Source organism: Ptychodera flava, chromosome 10 (assembly GCF_041260155.1).
Source record: "Ptychodera flava strain L36383 chromosome 10, AS_Pfla_20210202, whole genome shotgun sequence".
In the NCBI taxonomy this organism is placed as follows: Eukaryota; Metazoa; Hemichordata; class Enteropneusta; family Ptychoderidae; genus Ptychodera; species Ptychodera flava.
Window position 1 is genome coordinate 140,744 of NC_091937.1, and position 27,853 is coordinate 168,596.

Genomic DNA, 27,853 nt, shown 5'->3' on the forward strand with positions numbered 1-27,853 from the left:
GTATGTACATGTGTGTACGTATAGTATATCCGTCAACATCAAAAACTCGCGAACCGCTGCACTTTTTAGCTTGGTATTTTCTGTGTGGAGGCATCCTGGGCTATAGATGGGATTTTCTTCAAATGAAGTCTGCATTGCCCAAAGTATGCAAATGCGCTTAAAAATGTGAAAATGGTCAAAAATTAATAACTCAAGAACCACGGTTTTGATTGCCTTGAAAATTAGTGTGCAAGTACCTTAGGTAGACTTCATACAGTTTTATGTATATCATGAAGATATCTTGAATTTTGTATTTTTGCTGAATTTGTTTGTTATTTTCCTCATTTTAAGAAAATAATTCTTCCCTGAAACCGCTTGCCCAAATGCTCTCAAATTTAGGTTGAATGTTTGCAAGGGAGTTACCCTTCTAATTTGTTGAAATTACAACAAAATTGGCAAAATTACTATTTTTGGGCAATTTTTGTCATTTTTGGTCAAAAAATCTTTAATTATTTAAAATCGCTGGACAGACAGCTTTTATATTTGATATTTGGATGCATCCTGGGCTATAGGTGGGATTTTGTTCGAATGAAGTTTGCATTGCCCAAATTATGCAAATGAGCTTAAAAAATATAAAAAAAAAAAAACGGTAAAATTACTAACTCAAGAACTGCTGTTTTGATTGCTTTGAAAAGTAGTACGCAAGAACCTTTGACCATTTTTGGTCAAAGAAATCATTTCTGTAAAATCACTTGTCTGATTGCTTTGAAATGTGGTATGCATGCTCCCAGGGTAAACTTTATTAAGTATCCTCAGTGTTTCCGTTGCCCGCTTACAAAATCACAAATGTGTGAAAAAAGTAGCATTTGACCAAAACCTAGTCTTACTATGTACCTTTTCCAACACCATATCAAACCAAAACAGCCTTGCACCAAATCACTTAGCCCCAAGAGTTAGTTTGCCTTGCTACTTTGCTCAAAACCATTTCATCCCCAGAGCAACTGCATTACACCCCAAACTGTTGCCAACCATTGTATAAGGCAGAATATCACCCACAAATGCCCAAGAAGTTTTCATACTGTCTATCCCGTGACCAATATTTTGAAGGTGAACTATTTAGGGTAAAATTTATTTTTGCAAAATTCTGCATGAGATACTTATATAATGCAGTCACCAGCTGGGAGCACTGTTGCTTTATATTCATTGCATTTGGTCAGGGGAATTTACCGGGCTGACCCCGGGTCTTAGAATCGGAGGAATACGGTATCAGGCCATGCTGCTCAAGAACCAGAACGAGGTTATACATTCCATAATGCAATGCATGGTAACTTATATAGATATCGTACAGATATCGTACATCTGATACACTACAATGGATCGATTTTTCATCTTTAAAACCTTGAACATGGGTTTATAACAAATGTCCTTTTCTTCTGGAAAAACTTCACATGTAACCAGTGTTGCAGCTAGGAATTTAAAACCAGGAGACACTGTTTCTCACATTCCTCAGATCACTGGGAGTGTGGGATTGGCAGTGTGGGAAAAATTGACCCCACACTCGAGTGTGGGATCGATTTTTCATGAGGAATCAAAAATCCCAGAAATATTATTATTGGATGATAAACAGCTTTTCGTTCCAAGTGAAATATATCATTCAACAGCATGATGAGGAACACACTGACTGGAACTACAATGTATAGCACTGTAAGCCAGTCAGAGTACAGGGGCAGCGACAGCATGGTTGCAATTAGGGATAAATCACTAAAAACTAGTGAACATACAAGCCACTTGGAACATTAGCCAATTTTTTTGTTGTACATCTCGTCCTTAGCAGAAGTTGAAGTATAGACAGTATACTACACTACTAAAATTGCCCAAAAAACCCAATTGCAGATTTCATCATAATTTCAATATATCATATTAAAATAACCTCTTGGAAAATGTATACCAAAAATCGAAGCTATCAGACATACAGTTTTTGAGAAACAAACTTTTTTGACCAAGTATGGCAGAAATTATCCCAAAAATACAAAATTGCAGATATCATCATAATTTCTACATATCAGATCTAGTTCATCTGTAGGAACCGTATTCCAAATGTCAAAGCTATCAGTTTATTGTTTTTGACAAACCCATTTTGACCAAAAATGGCAAAATTACCCCAAAAATACAAAATTGCAGATTTCTTCATAATTTCTGCACATCACATTAAGTTTATTTGTAGGAACCTGCATTCCAAATTTCATAGCTATCAGCAAGAAGTATTGGAGAAATTCATTTTTTGACCAAAGACATGTGAAGGTTGATTGCCCAAAATGCCAAAGCAGTGCCAGCAATCCATTCTACTGGGAAAGCCCTGCACCTCTGCTCTGTGTATAATGCAACTAACCACAATGCCCTGGGCAACACCACTACCTCTCCTCACAAGAGCCCTTTCAGCTCTTTCATGAGAGTGACCACCAACCTGACGACCAGCAATCTAACGACACTCGCAACCCTACAACTATCAACACCACCTAACCCTGGTAACTCGTCACAGCCTGGTAAGGAAATCAACGTGCAAAACCTGGCTCCCTGATTGACAGCCCCAACTCAGAATGGAAAGAGAAGTACCCTAGATGCTTAATTTGGGGGCTCATCAGGTGTTCATCTGGGGGTTCACACTTGGTCATTGTTTAATTTGGGGGCAACGCTAATGCAGTTGCCACACACTGTTCCACACTGACAATCAAACTGTTATACAGATCTGGAAAGGACCTGACCAAATGCCTGTCACCTTGCAACCTGTAAGAAGTGCCTTATGAGGCAGCGGGAGGATTCAACGTCTACACGAATGTCAATGGTTTAGGGAACTCTATTGTGGACCCATCTTCTTGCTCGCCGACGGAGAACTCCGGGCCCTATATAGCTAGCACCTGAAGCTGATACCAGGCTTGTGCCATATGTATTTGACCCGATGCCTTGTGTACAGGACTTAAGGATGATAAATACCTTTTAGAAACTTTCAGATTTTTATTTTTTTCTCAATCGAAGAAGTCCCAAACCCCAATAAAGTATATATTTTCTAAAAGCCCAGTACATGGTCATTATTTGCATAAGAGTCACGTGACTAGCGTTTTGCTGAACCTTCCAAAAAAGGGTTTTCCTGCTCTTTAGCGAGCATGCTGCAAGATTTCCGGTTGAAATTTGTTCATTAACAAGCCTTAACAATATCCTTCAAATCTGTGTCTGCCATTTTTTCTCTGCGTGTCCATTCAATTAATATGGCGTGACAATTACAATTCGTTGAAAAGAACCTTAGTCTAACACCTTCAAGAGTGCATATAAAGCAAAAGCATATAAAGGAAATCCCAGATACGGATTTTGAGTTCATTATGTTTCCAATGAACAGTGTGAATTTCAAGCAGTTGGTGTTTGTAAGTCTTCAACTTCTTCAACTAGTGACGCATCTCAATGATAGGACTTACTTTAAGGCCTATTCTTAGCTAAGAGAATTTTGAAAATTCGACAGAAGAATGACCGATTTGGTCCTTAAGCACAAATACAAACCTAAAAATGTGATTTAGGAACTATGAACGAACACCGTTTGACACCCATATTGCCAGACTCACCCAGAAGTGGACCAGCCCCGGAAGGGGGGAGGCTGCATGGTACTGTGACACCACAGCCACTCATGCCTGCGGTTTGGTCATAATTTGGGGGGTACCATCATGGCCCAGGTGGGTGCCCGGTAGCATGTTGCCGGATGTGCGGTTGGATCCTGTGAGGGACCCTATACGGCCTTCCAGGTCCCTATGACACCTCAACTCCAAGACCATGACAGTACGGGCGTCCCCTGGTAACATGCTGCCCTCCCCTGAGGCCACTCAAATCTGTGAGTGACCCGGGAAAGGTGGTGACTAGCGATGTGCCATAGCCCCTAGATTTCAGCCCAACCTTTGTCTCCATGTCATTTCTTTGTGTTAATGGGTGATTATGGCTTTGCTATAATCATGGTTAACGGGAGAAATAGACATGGAGACCATGGCAAAGCCCATAATGATCCATGCAGACCTGGCACACACCTTGTTGCATCTTTTCACTCACCATAAACCTTAGGCGTAACACAATCTATACCTTCTCCCTTCCCTCATTCATTGCTTTCTAATCTACATCTACTTGCATCATACCCAATGAGTCATCACCCACTCGCATATCTGCAGCTCAACTACATACTCTCGTGCCTTCTAGTTTCCATTACAATCACATCGTTAAAGTCCCACCCATCCATAAAAAACACCACAAAAAACCCCACACATTTTAACAAACACACATTCACCATAGCCCCGGGCCGGGTAGCAGCTCACAAATAAAGAGAACTGTAACTTTTCATGTTTGGACAACTAAACCTCAATAAAGTTCCATGGGGTACCGTCATGGGCCCAGGTGGGTGCCCGGTAGCATATTGCCGAATGTGCGATTGGATCCTGTGAAGGACTCCATACCTCCTTTTAGGCTACTATGACGCCTCAACACCAACACCATGGTGGTACGCACATCCTCTGGTAACATGCTGCCCTTGAACTGAGCCTACTCAAATCTGCAAGTGACCATAGGGGAAAGGTGGTGATGACACTGGGGTGTGCCATATTTTGCCCCTGGATTTCAACCAAGTCTTAATTTTTCTCCTTGTTGTTTCTTTGCTTTAACCTCATATTGGTATGCCAAATGTGAGCTAATAAATGACAACCACTGGAGAATTTCAATTGAATAAATTGATACTGCTACTAGTACTTGATGGAGACACTCTGATGATTTTGAATTCTTATTTTCAGATGGACACAAGAATGGCAATATTTCTCATGTTGGTGCTGTCTGCAAACTTAATCATCTCAAAGTCTGTTGAAAAACGTAACATTTGCCCATATGTGTGTAATCATTGCCGCGACTTTTATAATGATCTTGGTGATCATCGTTTTGGGTCGGGCTGTTTAAGTGCATGTAATCAACAGCCTCCTGCCTCACCTAATGATATTGAAGACTTCTGCAAGACTGTTGCATAAGAGCAAGTCAAAGATCACATGACAAAGGAATGATTCCCGGACACTGGATCAACGTAATCATCAATTTCATAATGGTCTCTTCAAATTTGTAAACACATTCTCTGAGTAGAACATATCAACACTGATTTTATTTTAATGGATTTACCTTTAAATCATGGAAGCCATTTGTGAGCACAAAAATGCCTTTCTGATGTATATGATAAGGAAATTTAGCTTCTGAAAGTTGCCATTATAATTATCTGTGAAAAATTGACAAGCTCCTCCATTACCATCATACCAGTACATGTGTCTGTGGCAGTAATGTTATACTGAATATGCTTGTCATAGATCGGTGGATGATTATTCTTATGCATGGGTAAAAATAAAATTGCCCTTTTGGTACTATAGTTATAAATTAGAAATTGGTTTCTGCTTTTGCTTAATTTGTGTCATGTATCCTTAGTACCTATTCACACCACTATGTACTTTGTTGCCATATAATATTGCTGCACTAATTATGTGTGACATGACATCAACATGACAGTCTTGTAATCTGTTGTTTTAAATATAGATTTGTGAACTTGTAACCTGTCCTACTGTGTTCATTTTTTGGAATGACCCAACTGTTTTATTGTTACATGATCACCTTGTCTTTAAACTAATAAAATGTCAATAGGACAGATTCGTGACAGGATTGGCTTTTTCTTCACAAAATTGGTACATGTCATCTATATTACACACTGATAATGTGTAGATCATCTCAACTTGACCTGCTGAAACATTGCAATTTTCAAATTGACAACTGCTACATATGGTATGCTATATGGTACATTAAACGAATTGTTTTTGTTTTCTCTGTATTTCTTGGGCATTAAAAAGCGTTCAATAGGGAAGACGTTTCAGTGTCTGCATTTTCTCACTAATTCAAGTCATAATTAAGAAATTTTATTTTTTACTTGACAATATAATTATTGATATTGTTTAAATTCTTTGCAGAATATATTTTTGTACAATAAATTTCAAATCAGGCCACTTACAGATAATCGGACAAACAAAAAGTAACATCATATACTAAGTACATTAGAGGTTGTATTACGTGACATCAAACTGTTCATTGCATTACTAATACACAACAGTTTACATGTATTCAACCAACAAACTGAGTGCTCACAATATCTCGTCTGTGTAATGGCTCTTATATAATAGCATAGTTATCTACGCTTTTAACAGAAAGCAGTCTGGTCTTTTGTGTTATACACGGTCATCATGAAGGCAACACAAATTATAGCACATGAAGAACACTTTTAGGTTTTGGTGTTGCCTTGAACTTCCACTACACATCATTTTACCTCAATACACTGCCATTTTCCCCATGAAAAGAAACCAGTGGACATTGCATTGTAAACACGCTACGAACTACAATGTACACCCAGGCAAAGTACAGCTGAGGTACTGAACACTGCAAAAATTCTATGGCAGTCAGTGCATCTACATCTACTCAGGAACAGAAAACTGTGCCAAAGGAGGTACATGCTGCAACTGCAGTTGCTACTCAGTGTGCTGATCAGGACACTGATGTAGAATCAGACCATGAATCTGACTCTGAGTTAGCTGTGGAAAGCAGCTATCTGTTGGCAGGGTAGAGTGCGTTGCTATGCCGTTCATCAAAACTCAACCCCGCGACGGATAGCTGTGGCCCAACTGGGAGAGAAAATGGGTCTACTACGACGACACAACTTATGTCGGAACTTTGAACAGCAAAATAAACAAAAGTGAGTGTAATATTCAATAAAACGACCTATATCTGCCTGGTCTCTGATTATTGCTTATTCCCTATTAAAATCCTTTTGTGAAAGAAATCTCTTGTTCGTTTACGTATTTCGGCTGATTTTCCAAGGAGTACTCAAGATTTTCATTCCAGCAGAGCAGTGTACTCTGACTTCTATTGATATGCTCATAAGGACATTGCGCGTGAATAGCGTGACGGCCGGTCAGAATGAAAATCTTGGGTAATTACTCAGAAATTACTCGTAATTACTTGAAAATCAACCGAGTTTCATAAACAAACCAGAGATTTTGTTCACAAAATTGCAGTAATGCAATACACAAAAGTACATGTGTAGCTTGAAGCGATCACGGGAAAAAATTGTCTTGACAAAATTATGACCGAAGCAAAGATGGTCCAACCAATGTCAGGCCGCCAGCAAATTCCAAATAGTACCATCACTCCAATGAATGCTCTCATTTTGAAAAAAATCGTTGATGTCCAGGCCGGTCTTTGGTGTTCCCTCGCATTTGCCCTCTTCTTGTAAGTGGCTTAAGGATAGCTGCATCCTGCAAGGGAGGAGGGGTAGCTCTGTGGACTTAAAAACTAGATGTGTTATCACACAAATCTTATTCACAATGGGAACTATGTCATTGTGAATGACTTATTCTATATGCGACTTTGCAATATTGATAGACAGGCAACAACACAACAAATAAAGCTCCATAATTGTGTTATGAAGAGAATAAGCATTTGTGCAAAAATTCAATTGCAGCTTAATCAAAATTTTAATGTCAAGTTGATGCATAGGAAAATGTTTGCTAAATATCACGGTTATCAGAGAACTAATTTTCAAAAGAAAAAAAGAATGATAAAAACAGCAAAAAATGCCCAAAATTGCAGATTTCATTATAGTTCAAATATATCACATACCCAATATCAGAGTCATCAAAAATGCTTTCGTCAGGTTTTTTACTAAATCAAGTCATTGACAATGACATAGTCCCCAATTGTAATAGAAGTATTAGTCTTGATGGGGCAGGGAAATGTGGTCATTAAGAAGTATCACAGGAGTGTATATGTTGAGATCTATGGGCACATACGTCTATGTCGTTGTTCCCAATTTGAAACACATGAGGCATGTCTAAGTTAGGGTTCTAAATCGGGAAAAAAGATCAGACCTGTAGCTGTATTGGCCAGCTAAGAAATACATATGCGCATAATAAATGAGGTACAAGATGTGACATCTTAAGGTCTAATATCCTATCAAAATTGAAGGGTATAGAACTTGTGGTTACTGAGTTATGCATATATATGTAAAATCAAGGTCAAAGGTCATCGTGGTCACGTGATATTTTGAAAAAAAATTGTATTGCTTATTAATCCCTATATTCCAAAAATCAGACCTCTAGCTCTATTCTCTTGCCTAGAATTAGATATGTGCATAATGATGTAGAGCGTGTGTTGTCCTAGGGTCTCCCATCCTACTAAATATAAAGGACATAGCACTTGTGGTTACTTATTTATTCACATAAACGTATATTTTGGTAAAAGATCATCAAGGTCACATGACATTTTGTCAAAAACTTTCTATCCTATAGTTATCCCTATATACCAAAAATCAGACATCCAGCTCTATTGGCTTGCTCATAATTAGATATGCACATAATTCAAGAGGTACAGTATGTGGCATCATAAAGTCTCCCATCATACCAAATATGAAGGGTGTAGCACTTGTGGTTACTGAGTTATGGAACAAATATGTATATTTTAGGTCAAAGGTCATCAAGGTCACATGACATTTTGTCAAAAAATTTCTATCCTATAGTTATCCCTATATACCAAAAATCAGACATCTAGCTCTATTGGCTCGCTCAAAATTAGATATGCACATAATTAATGAGGTATAATATGTTGCGTCATAAGGTGTCCGATCATACCAAATATGAAGGGTGCAGCACTTGTGGCTACTGAGTTATGGACAAATATGTATATTTGAGGTCAAAGGTCACCAAGGTCACATGACATTTTGTCAAAATGTCTGAGATATCTGCGTGAACGGATGGACTCACGGACGGACATGACCCAATCTATAAGCCCCCTGGACTTAATCCGTGGGCAGTAAAATGTGTGTCACTGCATCCTTTTTGCAATGTGAATACGATGAGAAACTAAATTTTTATTTTTCTTGGCCTTATACATGGGAGTCTATGGAGAACTGACTTTTACATGGAGTCTAAGGAGAACTGCCTTATACATGGGAGTCTATGGAGAACTGCCTTATACATGGAAGTCTATCGAGAACTGCCTTTGTTACGAACAAAAGGGTGAACTCAGCAGATTCCGTATAAAATGAAACTTATCGCGGAAAATAAAACTAATTACTAAGTCAGGGATAGAATACAAACTGTAAAAGTGCACAGATTACTTATCTCAGCTGGGACGGCAAAGCTCCAGTCTCAGCATTGTAACAGTCAGTCCGATGAATGGACAGTCCTTTGGCGTGCAGGCTTGAAGTTGCACAAAGTCCACAGTATAAATCCAGCGTTGGCAGTGAAGGTCTTGAAAAGTCTTGGAAGTAATACTGCTGGAGTTTCCAAAGTCTTGAAGTAACACGCAAGAGACTTGATCCCAAATGTCTGCCTGCAAGCTGTGCACGTCCCTATTTATACCCATGTGCTTACATAAGAGCATATAAGAACAATCTAGAACTTCTAATGACATCCTATTACTGTTCTAAAATTATCTCTCTTACACAGCTAACTAAATTTCCAGAACATTCCAAACATGACTAAGTGAATGCAAGGTTGTGAGGTCATTAAGGGCAGTGACCTTGAGAATGTTCTAGACTAATTAAGGTAGCTTTCCACTCCGGTCATGATGAGTGTGGGGGAAAATGACCTACATAACACCTTATACATGGGAGTCTATAGAGGTGTAAACTAAAAAGTCCTTGAACATGGCCAAATTTGATCACATTGTGAAACAAATCAACATGCATCTGTATGGGATAGGGTACTATCCTTGTGCCAAGTTTGAAAGAAATTGACCAGGGCATGTCTGAGATATCTGCGTGAACGGACAGATGGACGGACATGACCCAATCTATAAGTCCCCACGGACAAAGTCCGGGGTGGACTAATAACAAAATAAACAAGTCATCACTGATGACGCAGTCCCTGCTGCATTATGGTGTTTAAATGATGGTGAATGAATTACATGCTTGGTAGCTTCATTACAAGGGGGTGAATTAGAGGGGTGAATTTATTTAAAGCCCCAGTAATGCTAACTTTTGATGATAATTTCACCATTTTTAGCTACTATAGACTATAGTCTATAGAAGCTATTGGGATGGGTATCCGTCCGGCGTCCGTCGTCAGTCTGTATGTATGTATGTATGTATGTCCGTTTGTGAGGCGTCCGTCCACTCAAATATCTTGAGAACCGCAGTACTCACTGATTTGATATTTGTTGTGTAGATGAAAAATATGATTTTGAGAAACTATTTTTTTAATTTTTTGATATTGTTGAAAATAGGCAAATTAATGCCAAAAAAGGTGTTTTTGGTAAAAAATCTTCTTCTTCATAACCGCTGGTCAGACAGCTTTGTTATTTGGTATACAGGTCCCTAGGGATAAACCAACTTAGATTTGTTCAAATTGTGATGAAATATGCAAATGTGTATTTTTAAGGAATTTTTTTGTCATTTTGGTCAAAATTTGACTTACATTGTATGTAATTCTTGTACTGTATAAACCCTATCAATTCACCCAGAAAAAAAATAATTAATATGATTTTAAATAATTGAATTTTAGTGTGGAATTATCAGAACGTTCAACTTTTTTTGACAGTTCATAGTGAAATGCTTACCATCTTGGAGGATTAAAACATGTAAAGGCAACTTTCCTGAATCCCAACTTTGATATATTCTGAACCACCATTTATGTTATCTAAAAGAAATTGCTCATAATAGTTTGTCATGATAGGGTGGTCAAATAAATAGAGATAGAGAAAGTTCTAATTTCCATTTATGGTTGACTTGGTAAGGATAAAATAAGATTACTTTTTGAGGAAAAAAATAGAGTGGTCAATTAAAAGAGTGGTCAAAGTGATAGGGTTTTTATGGTAAAGCTGGGCTGTAAGATTCCTCATGTGCTATTTATAGCAATTATGCAATCTGTGTAAACAGTGCAATGAAAGACTTAGTGTAACATGATTCCTTATAATGCTTTTGATGACCTTGAACTTCTTAAGTTACAAACATTTGTCTCTTCAGTGTGCTTTCTCTGAGTACGTACAGTCTCAACTTATTCAACAGAACTTACTTACAATGTTAATTTGAAAGTTAAAATGTGCTTGGTTAATAGGATGAAAATACAGATATAGATAACCAGCTGAAGATTCTTTATAACCTGACAGATATGCTGTTTTATTATGACGTAAATCTTGATTGAAGCAAGTCTTGTTTACTTTAATTAGAATGTAATTAACTCTCGTTTATTTGCTATTATAGACTAATATAGTCTGATGAAATATGCAAATCTGTATTTTTACGGAATTTTTTTCCATTTTTGGTCAGGCCATCATGAAATGAGCTATCAAAGATATCCACCTTCTTCATCAATACATGTGTCACAAAAGGTTATTCTCTACATAACACAGCAGAGCTCTGTCAACTGTTGAGTCGCTTGTTTTTTCAAAACCGCTGGTCAGACAGCTTTAATATTTGGTTTACATGTCCTTAGGATGACCTTAGTGAGATAATTTCATACAGTCAGGAAATACTTAATTTTGTATCCATGTCTATAGTAGCTTCAGGGACTTTGGCCCTATGTTTATTTTGAATGTGAACCATAATTCCTTGTTCAGCCCCTATGGTTGTAAACTGCATTGTTATTGTTGAAAACTGACTTCTGGTCTGGACTAGAATTGAAATGTAAACAACAAGTCATCGTTGATGACACAGTCCCCACTTGTTAATGGGTACTCTGATTACATGTCCTCAGAGAGGATAGAGTCCTCTTCATTAATTAGGTCTGTGATATAAATACTTTGGTACAGATGGCGCTCAATGGCCAAGAATGAGTTCCATGGTGATGAAAACATAAAACCAATGTAGGCCACCATCCTAAAGTTCATAAAATGAGTCAACTAGGAATTAATCAACAGGATGTTGCAAAACATTTTTGCATACAATCCTAACACTTAACAGATTATCACTGGTACCATATTTCATAAAGTTTGATGCAGTATTTACAACACTATGAGATCAACATCTGTATCAAGTTTCATCAAATTTGACGTTGTATTAATTTGTGGATATATCACTCTAATTAGGAAAGTTCATTACATATGCAATTACAAATTAATTAAAATGACACTGATAAATGTCTTTTTCAATGTTAAAGCAATGTGAGCTTAACATCTGTACAAAGTTTCATGAATTTGATGCAGTATTTCTTGACATATCAGCCTACTTACGAAACTTCAATAATTGAAATGTTATTGCTACATGACGTGGAACAAATTGACGAGCATATGTATGAAATAGGTCAATGTCCTTGTACCAACTTTGAATGATACTGGTGGAATATGTCTGAGTTATGGCTCTGTACATTAGAAAATTGTAACAAAATCACCGCCATGCAGTGATATTTAATCTTACTGTTTAGAAAATCCACACGTATATGTATGACATAACTCAATGTACATGTACCAACTTTGAATAAGATCAGTTGAGACTTGCCAGAGTTATAGCTCTCGACATGAAACAACCATAACAAAATTGCTACCATGTGGCCATATTGGACCATCTCGTGAAACCAATCGACATACAATGTACATATGTATAAATAAGTCAATGTTCTTGTACCAACTTTGAATAAATTTGCTTGATACATGTCTGAGTTATGGTTCCGGACATGAAAAAATTGGAAAAAATGGCCACACGGTGGCCATATTGGATTGTATCACAAAACAAATCAATGTGCATATGAATGACATAGGTCAGTGTCCTTGTACAAAGTTTGAATAAAATCAGTTGAGACATGCCCAAGTTTTGGCTAAGGACACGAAAAAATTGTAACAAAATGGCTGAATAAAATCAGTTGAAACATGTTTGAGTTATGGCTCTGTACATGAAAAAATGGAAATAAAATGGCCGCCTGGCGGCCATATTGGATCGTATCACAAAACAAATTGACGTGCATCTGTATGACATATGAAGTAATCCTTGTACCAAGTTTGAATGAAATCGCTCCTTGCATCTCTGAGATATCTGCGTGAACGGACGGACGGACGGACGGACGCGCACACGCACGGACATGACCAAACCTATAAGTCCCCCCGGACAGTGTCCGTGGGGACTAATAACCATGCATTTTACACATATAAGTTGACAAGCTAAATAGTGGGTGTTTCAACATTCTTTGGGGAGTAGAATAAGAAGTTGCAATTGATTTATAAAATAAAAATAATGAAAAAAAACATCGAAGGTTAGCAATACTGGGGCTCTAATGTTTGGAAATCACACGATAGTAGTCTGTGACACAGATTTTCCTTCAAAAATGTACTTTATTCATTTGGCTGGATGCACTCCACTATATACCTCCACTATATATACCATATGCACCTCACATTTTTCAATTGCCACACATATGTATGTCACAGAGTTTGAAACAAATCAGCTCATGGGTGACAGAGAAACTGGTGCTGATGGATGGACAGACGGGACCCAATCTGTAGTGACCTATACATTCTATATACATGTTAATTTGTTGTATCTGGTAAGTGCTAAATTGCGGATACCCTTCTAAACTCAAAAGTGACAGTGGTCCCCCTTTCAATTAAAAATGAATTTGCATCTTACTCTGGAAATTCTTGTTTCAAACATCAGAAAATTACTCCTGAATATGCAAGACTAGTGCAAATGGTCTAGCAGAAAACTTCATGAAAAATTTGGGCAAGGTGATTGGTTGTTCTCTAATTGAATGGAAAAATTGGAAGATTGAAATGCAGAATTTCCTACTTTATTACCGTTCAACTCCTCATCCTTCAACTGGCAGAAACCCTGCTGAGGTAATGTTCGACTGTAAAATTAAGAGCACATTACCTTTTATTGATAACTCAGAACATAAACATGATGCAATTATCCAAAACAAACATAATCGCACCATGGATAAAAACAAACTGTATCATAATAAACAAGGCAGAGTGAAACACAGATCATTTTCAGAGGGGGAGAAGATGTTTTTGAGAAACTCGAAACGTACAAAATGTGAACCAAGGTACAGGAAAGGTGTATTTCATGTTTCATGTTCAAAAGGTAGTAAGGTGACAGCTACAAATAAACTTGGTAAAAGTTTAACTAGAGATAAATCTTTCTTCAAAGTGTATGATGGTCCAGAAATTGAAAATTCTGATACAAACAAATATGATGAAGACGAAGAATTAGAAATGCTCATGAATGAAATGAAAATGAAGCAACACACACAGACACTTTCACAAAGTGATACATCCGGTGTTGACACAGATTCTTCACAAACTGCACACGGCAAGCAACCACAGACACTGAGGAGATCAAAAAGTGCGAGGAAACCCAATATCAAACAAGATTTCCTTTATTATTAAACAAGCGACCTAGCGGCCGATATAGCTCCACTGTGTTTATGTAGAGAATAACTGTTTTTGACACATGTTGATGAAGAAGCTGGAAATCTTTGATAGCTTAATGCAGTGGCCAGAAAAAAGTGGCTAAAATAGCTGCGAAATACACAATTGAAAATTTCATCATACTTTGAATATATCACATAGGATCATCCCTAAGAACATGTCAACCAAAGCTATCTGATGAGTAGTTTTTTTGAGAATAACATTTTCTGACCAAAAATGGTAACAATTGCCCCCAAAAATAAAAATTGCAGATTTCATCATAATTTCAAAAGATCAGATTTAGTTCATCTATAGTAGAAACCTGTATACCAAATTTCAAAGCTATCAGATGAGTAGTTTTGGAAATACACATTTTTTGACCAAAATTGGCAAAAATTGCCCAAGAAATACAAAATTACAGATTTCATCAGAAATTTAATATATATTACTTAGCTCATCTGTAGAAACCTGTATACCAAATTTCAAAGCTATCAGACCAGTACTGTTTGAGAAACACATTTTTCGACAAAAAATGGCAAAAATTGCCCCAAAAATACAAAATTGCAGATTTCACCAAAATTTCAACAAATATCACTAAGTTCATCTGTAGGAACCTGTATACAAAATTTCAAAGCTATCAGATAAGTAGTTTTGGAAATACACATTTTTTGACCAAAAATGGCAAAAATTGCCTCAAAAATACAAAATTACTGATATCATCAGAAATTCAATATATATTACTTAGCTCATCTGTAGAAACCTGTACACCAAATTTTAAAGCTTTCAGACCAGTACTTTTTGAGAAACACATTTTTTGACCAAAAATGGAAAAAATTGCCCCAAAAATACAAAATTACAGATTTCATCAGAAATCCAATATATTACTTAGTTCATCTATAGAAACATGTATACCAAATTTCAAAGCTATCAGACCAGAACTTTTTGAGAAATACATTTTTTGACCAAAAATAGCAAAAATTGCCTTAAAATGCAAATTTGCATATTTCTGCACAATTTAAACAAATCTGAAACAGATCATCCCTAGGGACATATGTACCAAATATCAAAGCAATCTGACTGGTAGTTTTGAAGAAGAAGATTTTTAAAGATTTTTTTACCAAAAATGACAAAAATTGCCTTAAAAATACAAATATGCAAATTTCACCAGGATTTGAACAAATCTGACTGAAGTCACCCTAAGTAAACTGACTATCAAATTTCAAAGCAATCGGACAAGCGGTTTCAGAGAAGATTTTTTACCAAAAACACCAAAAAATGCCCCAAAAATACAAATATGCAAATTTCACCATGATTTGAACAAACTTAAGTGAGGTTATCCTAAGTGAACTGCACATTAAATTTCAAAGCAATTGGACTTGCGGTTTCAGAGGAGAAGGCAATTGTTGACGGACGACGACGGACGACAACGGATGACAACGGAAAATCAACCTATTTGATAAGCTCTGCGTCGATGACAGCAGAGCTAAAAAAGGCTGAATATGAACTGATATATTGATTCAGAGTATGAATTTGTGTCTGCTTATTCAAATATTTGATTGCAATTGCATCGGTTGACTTTTGTTAGGTCATATATAATTTAAGCTTGATTGTCATGTATGTTTTATTCTAAGGTAGGAAGGAATGTAGTGACCTGTACATTCTATACATAAAATTATGTTAATTTGTTGTATTTGGTAACTGCACCAGTGTATTTTGCACCTGCCTTTTGTGTATTTCAAAAGGACAAAATGAATAAATCGGGCAGTCAAGACTTAGTCTGGTTCCCTGACCCATTTTCCCCGGTAGTGGGCGTGGGGAAAAAAAGGGTCAGGTACCGGCAAATGTACCATTGGGTTAAAATAAAACAAGCTGTGATTGGATGAAAGTAACACTTGTAACTTTTTCTCACGTTTCTTGGGTTTCGCACTTTCAGGCTCACTTGACACCAACTTCTTGTTTGTACCACAAAGCCACAGAGGTAGAAAGAAAGACTTTCTACCTCCATGATTTAGCCACTGTGATTTAACACACCTCTTGTTACTTTTAGAATGTCGACATGATGCCTGGCATTTTTCACGAAAGTCGGACACCATTCTATCCATGGAAATCAATCATCGTTCACAGTTCCAACAAAGTTTGCTTTCAATTAGCTGTGATATCGCAGCAGTACTTGTGGCGTGTATCAAACATGCTCGGGTCATTGGGGTCACGCCACAGTCGGCGATGACCTCAGTGACCCTAGCGTGTTCGATACACGCCACAAATAATGCTGCGATATCACAGCCAGCCCTTCAATCACCTCTATTTCCCCGTATTTCTGGATTAATCCTTTGAGTTTATGTTTTCCGTCTCCTGTGCCAATGTTTTTGGTTTGGATACCAGTATTCGAACATAAATCTCGTCTAGTTCGAATTTTGACCGGCGTTTTCATTGTAACAGCCATATTTGTTGTAGCATGTTCTGTCAGGTGACTAACCTCCGCCATCATGAACAAAATTCTGTTGAAGATGGCTACCTGGTACCTGACCCTTTTTTTCCCCCATGCCCTCTATCGGGGAAAATGGATCAGGGAACCAGACTAGTCAAGGCTAAGTCATCTTAATGCAGTTCCTGTTTCTGTATGTATAGGTGTGTGCCTTTCCACTTGGCCATTCTGAACATTACACAATCTATAAGTTGTGTGGGACTAACAAACTTGACTGAAGTAAGCATAAGGAACATCAATATCAAGTTTAACAAATTGCACCAGCAATTTCAAAGATGGTTTTTTGGCCAAAAAGAAGAAAAATTACTTATAAAACACAAATATGCAACTCTCTCGATATAAATATTAAATTTGAACAAGTCATCGTTGATGACACAGTCCCCACTTGCTAATTGGTAATCTGATTACAGGTCCTTGGAGAGTGAGGATAGAGTCCTGTTCATTGACTGGGTCTGAGATTAAAAATACTGCAATACAGATGAGGCTTAATGGCCGAGAATGAGCTCTATGGTGGTGAAAAGATAAAACCAATCTGGGATGCCACCAAATATTACAAAAATTGATTCAAGTAGTAATTGATCAACAGGATACTGCAAATCATTTTTCATTCAAGTATATCACTGACAGATTATCACCTGTATCAACTATATCACATTTCATCACCTAGACATCACCCTAATTATAAAAATTCATCAAGTATGCAAATTAGCAATTAATTTGTGCAATACTGGCATATGACAATGTCTGATATTAAAACTCTGTGTGTAAAACATCTTTACAAAGTTTCATTAAATTTGGCACAGTTGTAATAGAAAAAGCGCTCTACTCCTGAATCATTCACATTAGCACTAATAATGCATGCGGCACCAATATAAATGGATCTGCATACGTATGTCGTAGTGTAGTATCCTTGTACTAAGTTTCAAAAGAATTGGCACAGGCATATCTGAGATATCTGCATTCATCCGCCCCTATGAATATAAGGTATATGACATTGGAATTAATATATGTAGGAACTTTCAATGCAATCGCTCCCTGCATTGCTGAGAAATTTACATGAATGGACGCACGGTCGTCAAATATAGGAAACAAAATGGCTGCCACGCAACCATTTTAGACCAGATCAAAACAAAAATCAATGTGCATATGTATAATATATGGAGAAATCCATGTACCAAGTTTGAATGGAATTCCTCCCAGCATCACTGAGAAATTTGCTTGAACATACACACCAACATCAAATACAGGAAACAAAATGGCTGCCAAGCAGCCATATTGGATCACAAAGCAAATTGACATGCATATGTATGACATAGGTAATAACCCTTGTACCAAGTTTGAATGAAATTGCTCCAGGCATCTCTGAGATATCTGTGTGAATGGATGGCCTCACTGATGCACGCACAGATGCACGGACGCACGCACGGACATGACCAAACCTATAAGTCCCCCTAGACAGTGTATGTGGGGACTAACAAATCTGACAAATGACTCCCTAGGAACCTGCATCTGAAATATCAAAGCAATTGGACAAGAGATCAAGAAGATGATTTTTTCCAAAACAAAGAAAATTGCCCCAAAATACAAAATGCAAATTTCATCACAATTTGAAACATAACATCAATGACACTTGGCTCTCTTTGGTTTAATGTTGCAGACCAGAGTGAACGTACATACAACACATGTACCATCTATAATAGCTTCTATGGGCCTTAGCTAGTGATAATCATTATGTCAACTGCATTTGAACACGTTTTGATGCACAGTCCATCAAATACCAAAGCAAAATATGTAATAGTTTGCAAATGTTGTAATAGACACTCATATATACAACCCAATGCAGCCTGGACATCAAAACTACTGTACAGTACCATCAAAATCTACCACACATACCAAGGTACAGACCTCCTCTTGTGATATTGAACTACATGGAATTAATGTAAACAATTTTTGTCAAGCAGTAATATTGAAGAAAACAACCTATTATTAGCTTGGAGGTGTTTCTGTAAAAATGTCACTAAAATGTAAAATTTTGACACAGATACATTTTCACAGATACAGTTTTACAAAGTTTACAAATTTGCTGCTCATTAGTTGTATCTAGCATACCTTTTGTCCATGATATAAACTTCATTCAAACAAATACTTGCACACCAAATACAAAGGTGTAATGTGCAGAGGTTCACAAGTTTTTGAAATTCAACCTGAGAATTCAAGAATCAGATATTTAGCATTTCTTTTAACTATATAAGCCAAAATTGTCACAAAAATACAATACTGCATGTTTGTCACAAACTAAGTTTACCCTAGTTACATGTATAAAAAGTTTCAGAGCAATCAGATGAGTGATTTCACAGAAAATGATTTTGTGACAAAAAATGGGAAAAAATTGTCCAAAAAATACAAATACGGAAATTTCACCACAAGTGAAAGACACTCTACTACTGCAAGGTTGCCTCTGGGTACATGAGTATCAAATTTACAAGCAATCAGAATAGGTCATTCAGAGAAAATGATTTTTTGATCTCAATGCCAACCAGATATGAACTGTAAATGCTCACGTGTCTCATTATATATTGCAGTTATGTGTAAATTTGAACCTTTGCCACATGTTTGCAACTTCATTGAAAGTATTATGATCAACATAATGATTAAATTCTATAGATCATTAAGTATTCAAATAAGCAATTAGCTGAAATAGAAATAATTAATTTCTTTGACTGCTGTCATTGTATCACCACTTTATATAGCAAGTGTAATTGCCTTTGGTCAAGTCCTTCAAACTATATATTTCAAACTTTGAAAGCTCATTAGATATGCAAACTATTAATTAGGTGACATGAAAACTTAAGTGCGAATGACTTTCAATATTGGTATAACCTGGTATAATCATCAATATACATAGCATGTTATACCAACTTTGATCAAATAAATCCAAGTGTATATCCCTAATTAGGAAAGTTCATTAAATACACAAATTAGGAACTGGCTGAAAGAAAAATGCTAATGCCTTGCAATAATGTTAGACTACATAATAGTATCTTTAATGTACATAGCAAGTTTCATCAATTTTTGTCATGTAAATTCAAATATATATCCCTAATTTCAAAAATTCATTAAATATGCAAATTAGGAGCTGGATGAAGTAAAAATGCTTATTGACTTTCAGAAACGTCGTATCATAGTATCTTTAATGTACGTACATAGCAAGTTTCGTCAACTTTGGTCAAGTCAATACAGATAAATATCCCTGATTATGAAAGTTCATTAAATATGCAAATACGGAATTGGCTAAAGTTCAAATGCTTAATGACTTTCAATAATGTTCTATCATAGTATCTTTAATGTACATAGCTAGTTTCGTCAACTTTGGTCACGTCTTTTCAGATACATACCCCTAATTAGGAAAGTTCACAAAATATATAAATTAGGAATTGGCTGATGTAAAAATGCTAAATGATATTTAATAATGTTCTATCATAGTATCTTTAACGTACATAGCAAGTTTCATCAACTTTGGTCATGTAAATTCAAATATATAACCTTAATTTCAAAGGTCATTAAATATGCAAATTAGGATTTAGATGAAATAAAAATGCTTAATGACTTTCAATAATGTTAAATCATAGTATCTTCAATATGCATACCTAGTTTCGTCAATTTTGATCGAATAAATTCAGACATATAGGCCTAATTAGGAAATGTCATTAAATATGCAAATTAGTAACTATCTTTCACGTCACCCCTTTAATAACTTTCACAGCTGATATATCTTGATGTGATCAACATTTGTAGCAAATCTCATCAAATTGTGTGCAGTCATTCTCAATGTATATCCGTTTTTTCTAAAATCATTAATTATGCAAATGAGCAAAAAGTAAGCAAGCCACACCCACCAAAAACTAATCAGTTCTTGCCATTTGCTAACTGCATCTATGTACCAGATTTGACTCTGATCTGATGAGCCGTTTTTGAGATATTGAGCCCACAGACAGACAGACAGACAGACAGACAGACAGACACACAGACAGACATCGCTGCGACATATGCTCACGTGTGTAAACATGTGAGCAAAAAATTGTCTAAAAATGCAAATATGGAAATTTCACCACAATTTTTCATAAATCTAACAGAAGTCAAACCTAGAATCAAGAAAATTAAGTTTAAATGATTTGTTAATATCTTTTTGAGAAAGTGACTGTTTGACCAAAAAAATACAAACATGAAAATTTCAAAACAATTTGAACAAATCTGACAGATAAACCCTAGGATTAGGTGTACTAAGTTTCAAAACAATGGAACAAGCAGTTTAAGAGATCTTTTTTACCAAATGGGGTAAAAATTGCCACCAAATACAGCTATAACAAGTCATTGACAATGACATAGTCCCCACTTGTAATAGGAGTATTAGTCTTGATGGGGCAGGGAGATGTGGTCATTAAGAAGTATCACTGGAGTGTATATGTTGAGATCTATGAGCACATAGGTCTATGTCGTTGTTCCCAATTTGAAACACATGAGGCATGTCTAAGTTATGGTTCTAAATTGGGAAAAAAAGATCAGACCTCTGGCTGTATTGGCCAGCAAAGAAATACATATGCACATAATAAATGCGGTACAAGATGAGACATCTTAAGGTCTAATATCCTATCAAAATTGAAGGGTATAGAACTTGTGGTTACTGAGTTATGCATATATATGTATAATCAAGGTCAAAGGTCATTGAGGTCCCGTGACACTTTGAAAAAAAAATTGTATAGCTAATTGATACCTATATGCCAAAAATCTGACCTCTAGCTCTATTCGTTTGCCAAGAATTAGATATGTGCATAATTAATGAGGTAAAGCGTGTGTTGTCCTGAGGTTTCCCATCCTACTAAATTGAAGGGCATAGCACTTGTGGTTACTTATTTATTGACATAAACATATATTTTAGGTAAAAGGTCATCGAGGTCACATGACATTTGTCAAAAAATTTTTATCCTATATTATCCCTATATACCAAAAATCAGACATCCAGCTCTATTGGCTTGCTCAGAATTAGATATGTGCATAATTAATGAGGTACAGTATGTGTGGCGTCATAAGGTCTCCCATCATACCAAATATGAAGGGTGTACCACTTGTGGTTACTGAGTTATGGACAAATAATGTATATTTGAGGTCAAAGGTCACCGGGTCTTGTGACATTTTGTCGAAATATCTGAGATATCTGCGTGAACGGATGGACTCACGGATGGACGAATGGACGGACATGACTCAATCTATAAGCCCCCTGGACTTCATCCGTGGGGACTAAAAACTGTGTCACCTGCATCCTTTTTGCAATATGAATATGATGAGAAACTAAATATTTTTATTTTTGTTGGCCTTATACATGGGAGTCTATGGAGAACTACCTTATACATGGGAGTCTATGGAGGTGTAAACTAAAAAGTCCTCTAACACGGCCAAATTTGATCGCAATGTGAAACAAGTCATCATTGATGACACAGTCCCCACTTGTTAATGGGTACTTTGATTACAGGTCCTCAGAGAGGATAGAGTCCTCTTCATTAGGTCTGTGATAAAAATACTTTGATACAGATGGCACTCAATGGCAAAGAATGAGTTCCATGATGATGAAAACATAAAACCAATGTAGGCCACTATCCTAAAGGTCATTAAATGAGTCAACTGAGAATTAGTTGACAGGATGTTGCAAAATATTTTTTCATACAATCCTAACACTAATAGATTATCACCAGTACCATATTTCATAAAGTTTAATGCAGTATTTACAACACTATGAGATCAACATCTGTATCAAGTTTCATCAAATTTGATGTTGTATTTGTGGATATATCACTCTAATTAGGAAAGTTCATTACATATGCAATTACAAATTAATTACCAGATATGAACTGAATATGCTCACGTGTTTTACAACAGGTTCATTAATAGTAGTGCGCTTCACAGAACAATGAGATATATGTTATCACTATATGTAGCAGGTTTTTTTTCAACTTCACAGTACTCTCAGAGTTTAATCACTAATTACAAAACTTTATTTAATATGAAAATGAGCTGTTCATTAACTGGACACTGCTCAATGCTGTATGGGACAATTAGATATTCATCAGATCAATATTTGTAGCACGTTTTATTTAATTTAATGCTGTAATTTTAGAGTAATATCACTAATTACAAAATTCATTAAATATGCAAATAAACCCTAAATTAACTTGACACTGTTCAATGATTCATAGCACAATTAAACATTTATCAAATCATTATCTGTAGAACGTTTCACAAAATTTTGGTGCCAAAATTTCAGAGTTATATACCTAATTACAAAGTTTATTAAATATGCAAATGAACCCTTAATTCACCTTACACTACTAAATGCTTTACAACACAGTTAGATATCTGTCTTATCAGTATGTGCAGCAGTTTTCATCACATTTGATGCAGTTACTTTGGAGTTATATCACTAATTATAAGACTTCATGAAATATGCAAATGAGCTAATTATTAACTTGACACTGCTCAATGCATCTCAGTACAATTGGATATTTATCAGATCAACATCTGTAGCAAGTTTCATCAAATTTAACGCTGTGATTTCGGAGTAATATCACTAATTACAAAGTTCATTAAATATGCAAATGAACCCCTAATTAGCTTCACACAACTAAATACTCTACACCACAATGAGATATCTGTCGGATCAGTATCTGCAGCAGATTTCATCACATTTGGTGCAGTTATTTTGGAGTTATATCACTAATTACAAAACTTCATAAAATATGCAAATGACTTATTTGTTAGCTTGACACTGCCGAATACTTCTCAGTACAATTAGATATTTATCAAAGCAATATCTGTACCCAATTTCACTGACTTGGGTGCCGTAATTTCAGAGTTATATACCTAATTACAAAGTTCATTAAATATGCAAATGAACCCTTAATTAATTTCACACTACTAAATGCTTTACACTACAGTTAGATATCAGTTGGATCAGTATCTGCGGTGTCACATTTGGTGAAGTTATATCGGAGTTATATGACTAATTACAAACCTTCATAAAATATGCAAATGAGCTATTTATTAAATTGACACTGCCTAATGCTTCTAAGTATAATTAGATATATATCAGATCAATATTTGTTGCAAGTATCATCAAGTTTGGTGTAGGAATTTCAGAGTTATCTCACTAATAACAAAAGTTCATTAAATATGCAAATGAGAAGATAATTGACATGACACTCACAGTATCATCATAATGTTCTTAGATTGTCATCTGTGAAAAGTTTCATGAAATTTTGTGCAGTATTTCTTGATATATGTCTACACTGTCATTACCGTCTCCATAGGGAAACCATTGTACGGAAAAAAATGATATTGCATAACTTCATTAATATGCAAGCCACACTAACCAAAATCTAATCAGTTCTTGCAAGTAGCATACGGTACCTGTGTATCAAATCTGACTTGAATCCGTTCAGGCGTTTTTGAGTTATCGTGTAAACAGACAGACAGACAGATAGACAGACAGACAGACACACACACACACACACACACACACTAACACACACACACACACACACACAGACAGACAGACAGACATCGCTATGACATTAGCCCACGTGTTTACACACGTGACCTAAAAATGACACTGATAAATGTCTTTTTCACTGTTAAAGCAATGTGACCTTAACATCTGTACAAAGTTTCATGAAATTTGATGCAGTATTTCTTGACATATCAGCCTAGTTATGAAACTTCAATAATTGACATGATACTGCTACATGACGTGAAACAAATTGACAAGCATGTATGAAATAGGTCAATGAAATAGGTCAATGTCCTTGTACCAACTTTGAATGATACTGGTGGAAATATGTCTGAGTTATGGCTCAGTTCATGAGAAAATCGTAACAAACTTGCCACCACGCAGCCATATTTGATCTTACTGTTTAAAAAATCAACATGTATATGTATGACATAAGTCAATGTCCAGGTACAAACTTTGAATAAAATCAGTTGAGACTTGCCAGATTTATGGCTCTTGACATGAAAAAAACCATAACAAAATTGCCACCATGTGGCCATATCAGATCATATCGAGAAACAAATCAACGTACATATGTATACTATAAGTCAATGTCCTTGTACCAACTTTGAATAAATTTGCTTTATACATGTCTGAGTTATGGTTCAGGACATGGAAAATCGTGAAAAAATGGCCACACGGCCGCCATATTGGATCGTATCACAAAACAAATCAATGTGCAGATGTATGACATAGGTCAATGACAATGTACCAACTTTGAATAAAATCAGTTGAGATATACCTGAATTATGGCTTTGTACACGAAAAAAATCATAACAAAATGGCCGCACAGCAGCCATATTGGATCATATCACAAAACAAATTGACTTGCATATCGATGACATTGGTCAATGTCCTTGTACCAAATTTGAATAAAATCGGTTGAAACATGTCTGAGTTATGGCTCTGTACATGAAAAAATCGTAATAAAATGGCTCCTGGCGGCAATATTAGATCATATCACAAAACAAATTCACATGCATATATATGACATAGGTTAATGTCCTAGTACCAAGTTTGAATAAAATCCGTTGAGATATGCCTGAGTTATGGCTCTGTACATGAAAAAATCGTAACAAAATGGCCGCCTGGCGGCCATATTGGATCGTATCACAAAGCAAATAGACGTGCATATCTATAACATTGGTCAATGTCCTTGTACAAACTTTGAATAAAATCGTTTAAAACATGCTTGAATTATGGCTCTGTACATGAAAAAATTGTAATAAAATGGCCGTCTGGCAGCCATATTGAATCGTATCACAAAACAAATCGACGTGCATATGTATGACATAGGTCAATGTCCTTGTACCAAGTCTGAATAAAATCAGTTAAGATATGCCTGAGTTATAGCTCTGTACATGAAAAAATCCTTACAAAATGGCCGTCTGGTGGCCATATTGGATCGTATCACAAAACAAATTGACGTGCATATCTATGACATTGGTCAATGTCCTTGTACCAACTTTGAATAAAATCGGTTAAAACATGTCTGAGTTATGGCTCTGTACATGAAAAAATCGTAACAAAATGGCCGCCTGGCGGCCATATTGGATCGTATCAGAAAACAAATCAACGTGCATCTGTATGACATAGGTCAATGTCCTTGTACCAAGTTTGAATAAAATCGCTCTAGGCATCTCTGAGATATCTGCGTGAACAGACGGACGCACACACACACACGCACGCACGCACGGACATGACCAAACCTATAATTCCCCCTAAACGGTGTCCATGGGGACTAACAAATCGACGTGCATCTGTATGGGGTAGGGTACTATCCTTGTGCAAAGTTTGAAAGAAATTGACCAGTGCATGTCTGAGATATCTGCGTGAACGGACGGACGGAAGCACGGACAGACGCACGGACATGACCAAACCTATGATTCCTATCTATATGCCACCGACTTACAATATAAGCTCTCTTTGGTATATTCCATATACCAACTGTGGTGTACAAACCTGACAGAAGACATAATAAGGAACCTGAAAGTCAAAGATTAGAGAAATAGGAGAAGCAGTTTCAGAGAAGAAGATTTTTTACCAACAGTGGAAAACAGTGTCTCAAATCCACTACGATTTGAACACCCAAAGGAATGTGCATGCCAAACATAAAAGAAATCGGATCGGCACTTTCAGACAGAATAAAAATGTTGATGGACAAGAGACAGAAAGACAGATAAATTTGAAATTCTGAAGGTTCAATTATCATCACTGGCACTCTTCTGAAGTAGGGAGTATGGACATGTTTTACTTGCAGTGAGCATACAGACTGCCATATTGAAACAGCATGTACCTTGCTGTCTTGTGGACTCTAGAGCATAGTATTGATCAGTTAGCATAAGAGCTTTTGACAATGTCTACTAATTTGAAACTTTTGCAGGCCATGTTCTGAAATCATACACTTCAGTCTCATTTTTGTTCGATTACCTCATTGCAGGGTTGGAAATGGACTATTGGCAGCCATGGTTGTATAAAGTGTTAAAAATACTGTTAATCAAAGAATAAAAACAATTGCAAATGTGTGACTTAGGTTTACATGATATTCCAAATATCATACTAAAATTAATCATCATCCAGTGAGTTGCAGAGTCGTCGCAACATAAGTGCTGCTAATAAAAGACTTAGTAAAACTATCAATACAAGATAATTTCTGTTTTCTATTTGTCCTTGCTGCTGTACTTGATGGTTACTGTGAAGGGGTTGGGTTTCCTCAGCTTTCCTTTGTTGTTCATAGGTCTGCTGAGTCTGATATCTATAACGAACATTGTGTAGATTTTTGTTTGTATTAGTGGCAACTGATTCACTGGGTACTTCTTCATTGGTCTTACTGCAAAATTGTGACTGGGGTGTAGACTGCTGGACTGAGATGTTTCCACTGTTTTCTTTCCCTTGGACATTTTCATGCATCATTCCATCTTCAAGTATAGGCTGTTGCGACATCTGTGAATTAAGGTTTGCAATCATGAACTGCTGGTGATACGTCACCAAAGAATTTGATAATGATTGTTGGGTGCTAGCTGTATCCTGCAGATTGGCTGTGGTCCTATCATTATTTTCGGAAGCGGCTTTCCTCTTCTTCTCCTCCTGTAAGAGAACAATATTTTTGAAACTAGGACTTAAGATGGAGTTATATGTACATATTTTGATGTTGTATATTTCTATTTTCTATAACAACAGAGATTTTAGCGAGCAAAAATCATGTCTAATTCATATATTATAAAGTGATTATAAGAGTACCCTCTACCGAGTATATGGTAAAGTTAAAAAAAATCAAGTCAAACTGAAGAAAACTTGACCTGTGCATCACAGGAGCTATGTGAGAGGTCAGAAATCGGCAATCTGCGCCGCCAATC

At 36.3% G+C, this 27,853-nt stretch overlaps 1 protein-coding gene and 1 long non-coding RNA gene across 4 annotated transcripts in view; one reads left to right on the forward strand and one right to left on the reverse strand.

The window, feature by feature from the left end:
- LOC139141688 (uncharacterized) overlaps positions 1 to 5,893 on the forward strand; it is a 28,855-nt gene extending 22,962 nt beyond the window's left edge. Inside the window, exon 3 of the long non-coding RNA XR_011554219.1 lies at positions 4,794 to 5,893. This is a non-coding gene — a long non-coding RNA (uncharacterized lncRNA). The remainder of the gene's footprint in view (positions 1 to 4,793) is intronic.
- A 7,425-nt stretch (positions 5,894 to 13,318) lies between these two features.
- LOC139141687 (ubiquitin-conjugating enzyme E2 J1-like) overlaps positions 13,319 to 27,853 on the reverse strand; it is a 123,309-nt gene continuing 108,774 nt past the window's right edge. For all 3 annotated transcript variants that reach the window (XM_070711273.1, XM_070711272.1, XM_070711271.1), the window contains one exon: positions 13,319 to 27,584. In XM_070711273.1, coding sequence (XP_070567374.1) covers positions 27,063 to 27,584 — 522 coding nt within the window. In that variant the 3' untranslated portion in view covers positions 13,319 to 27,062. The remainder of the gene's footprint in view (positions 27,585 to 27,853) is intronic.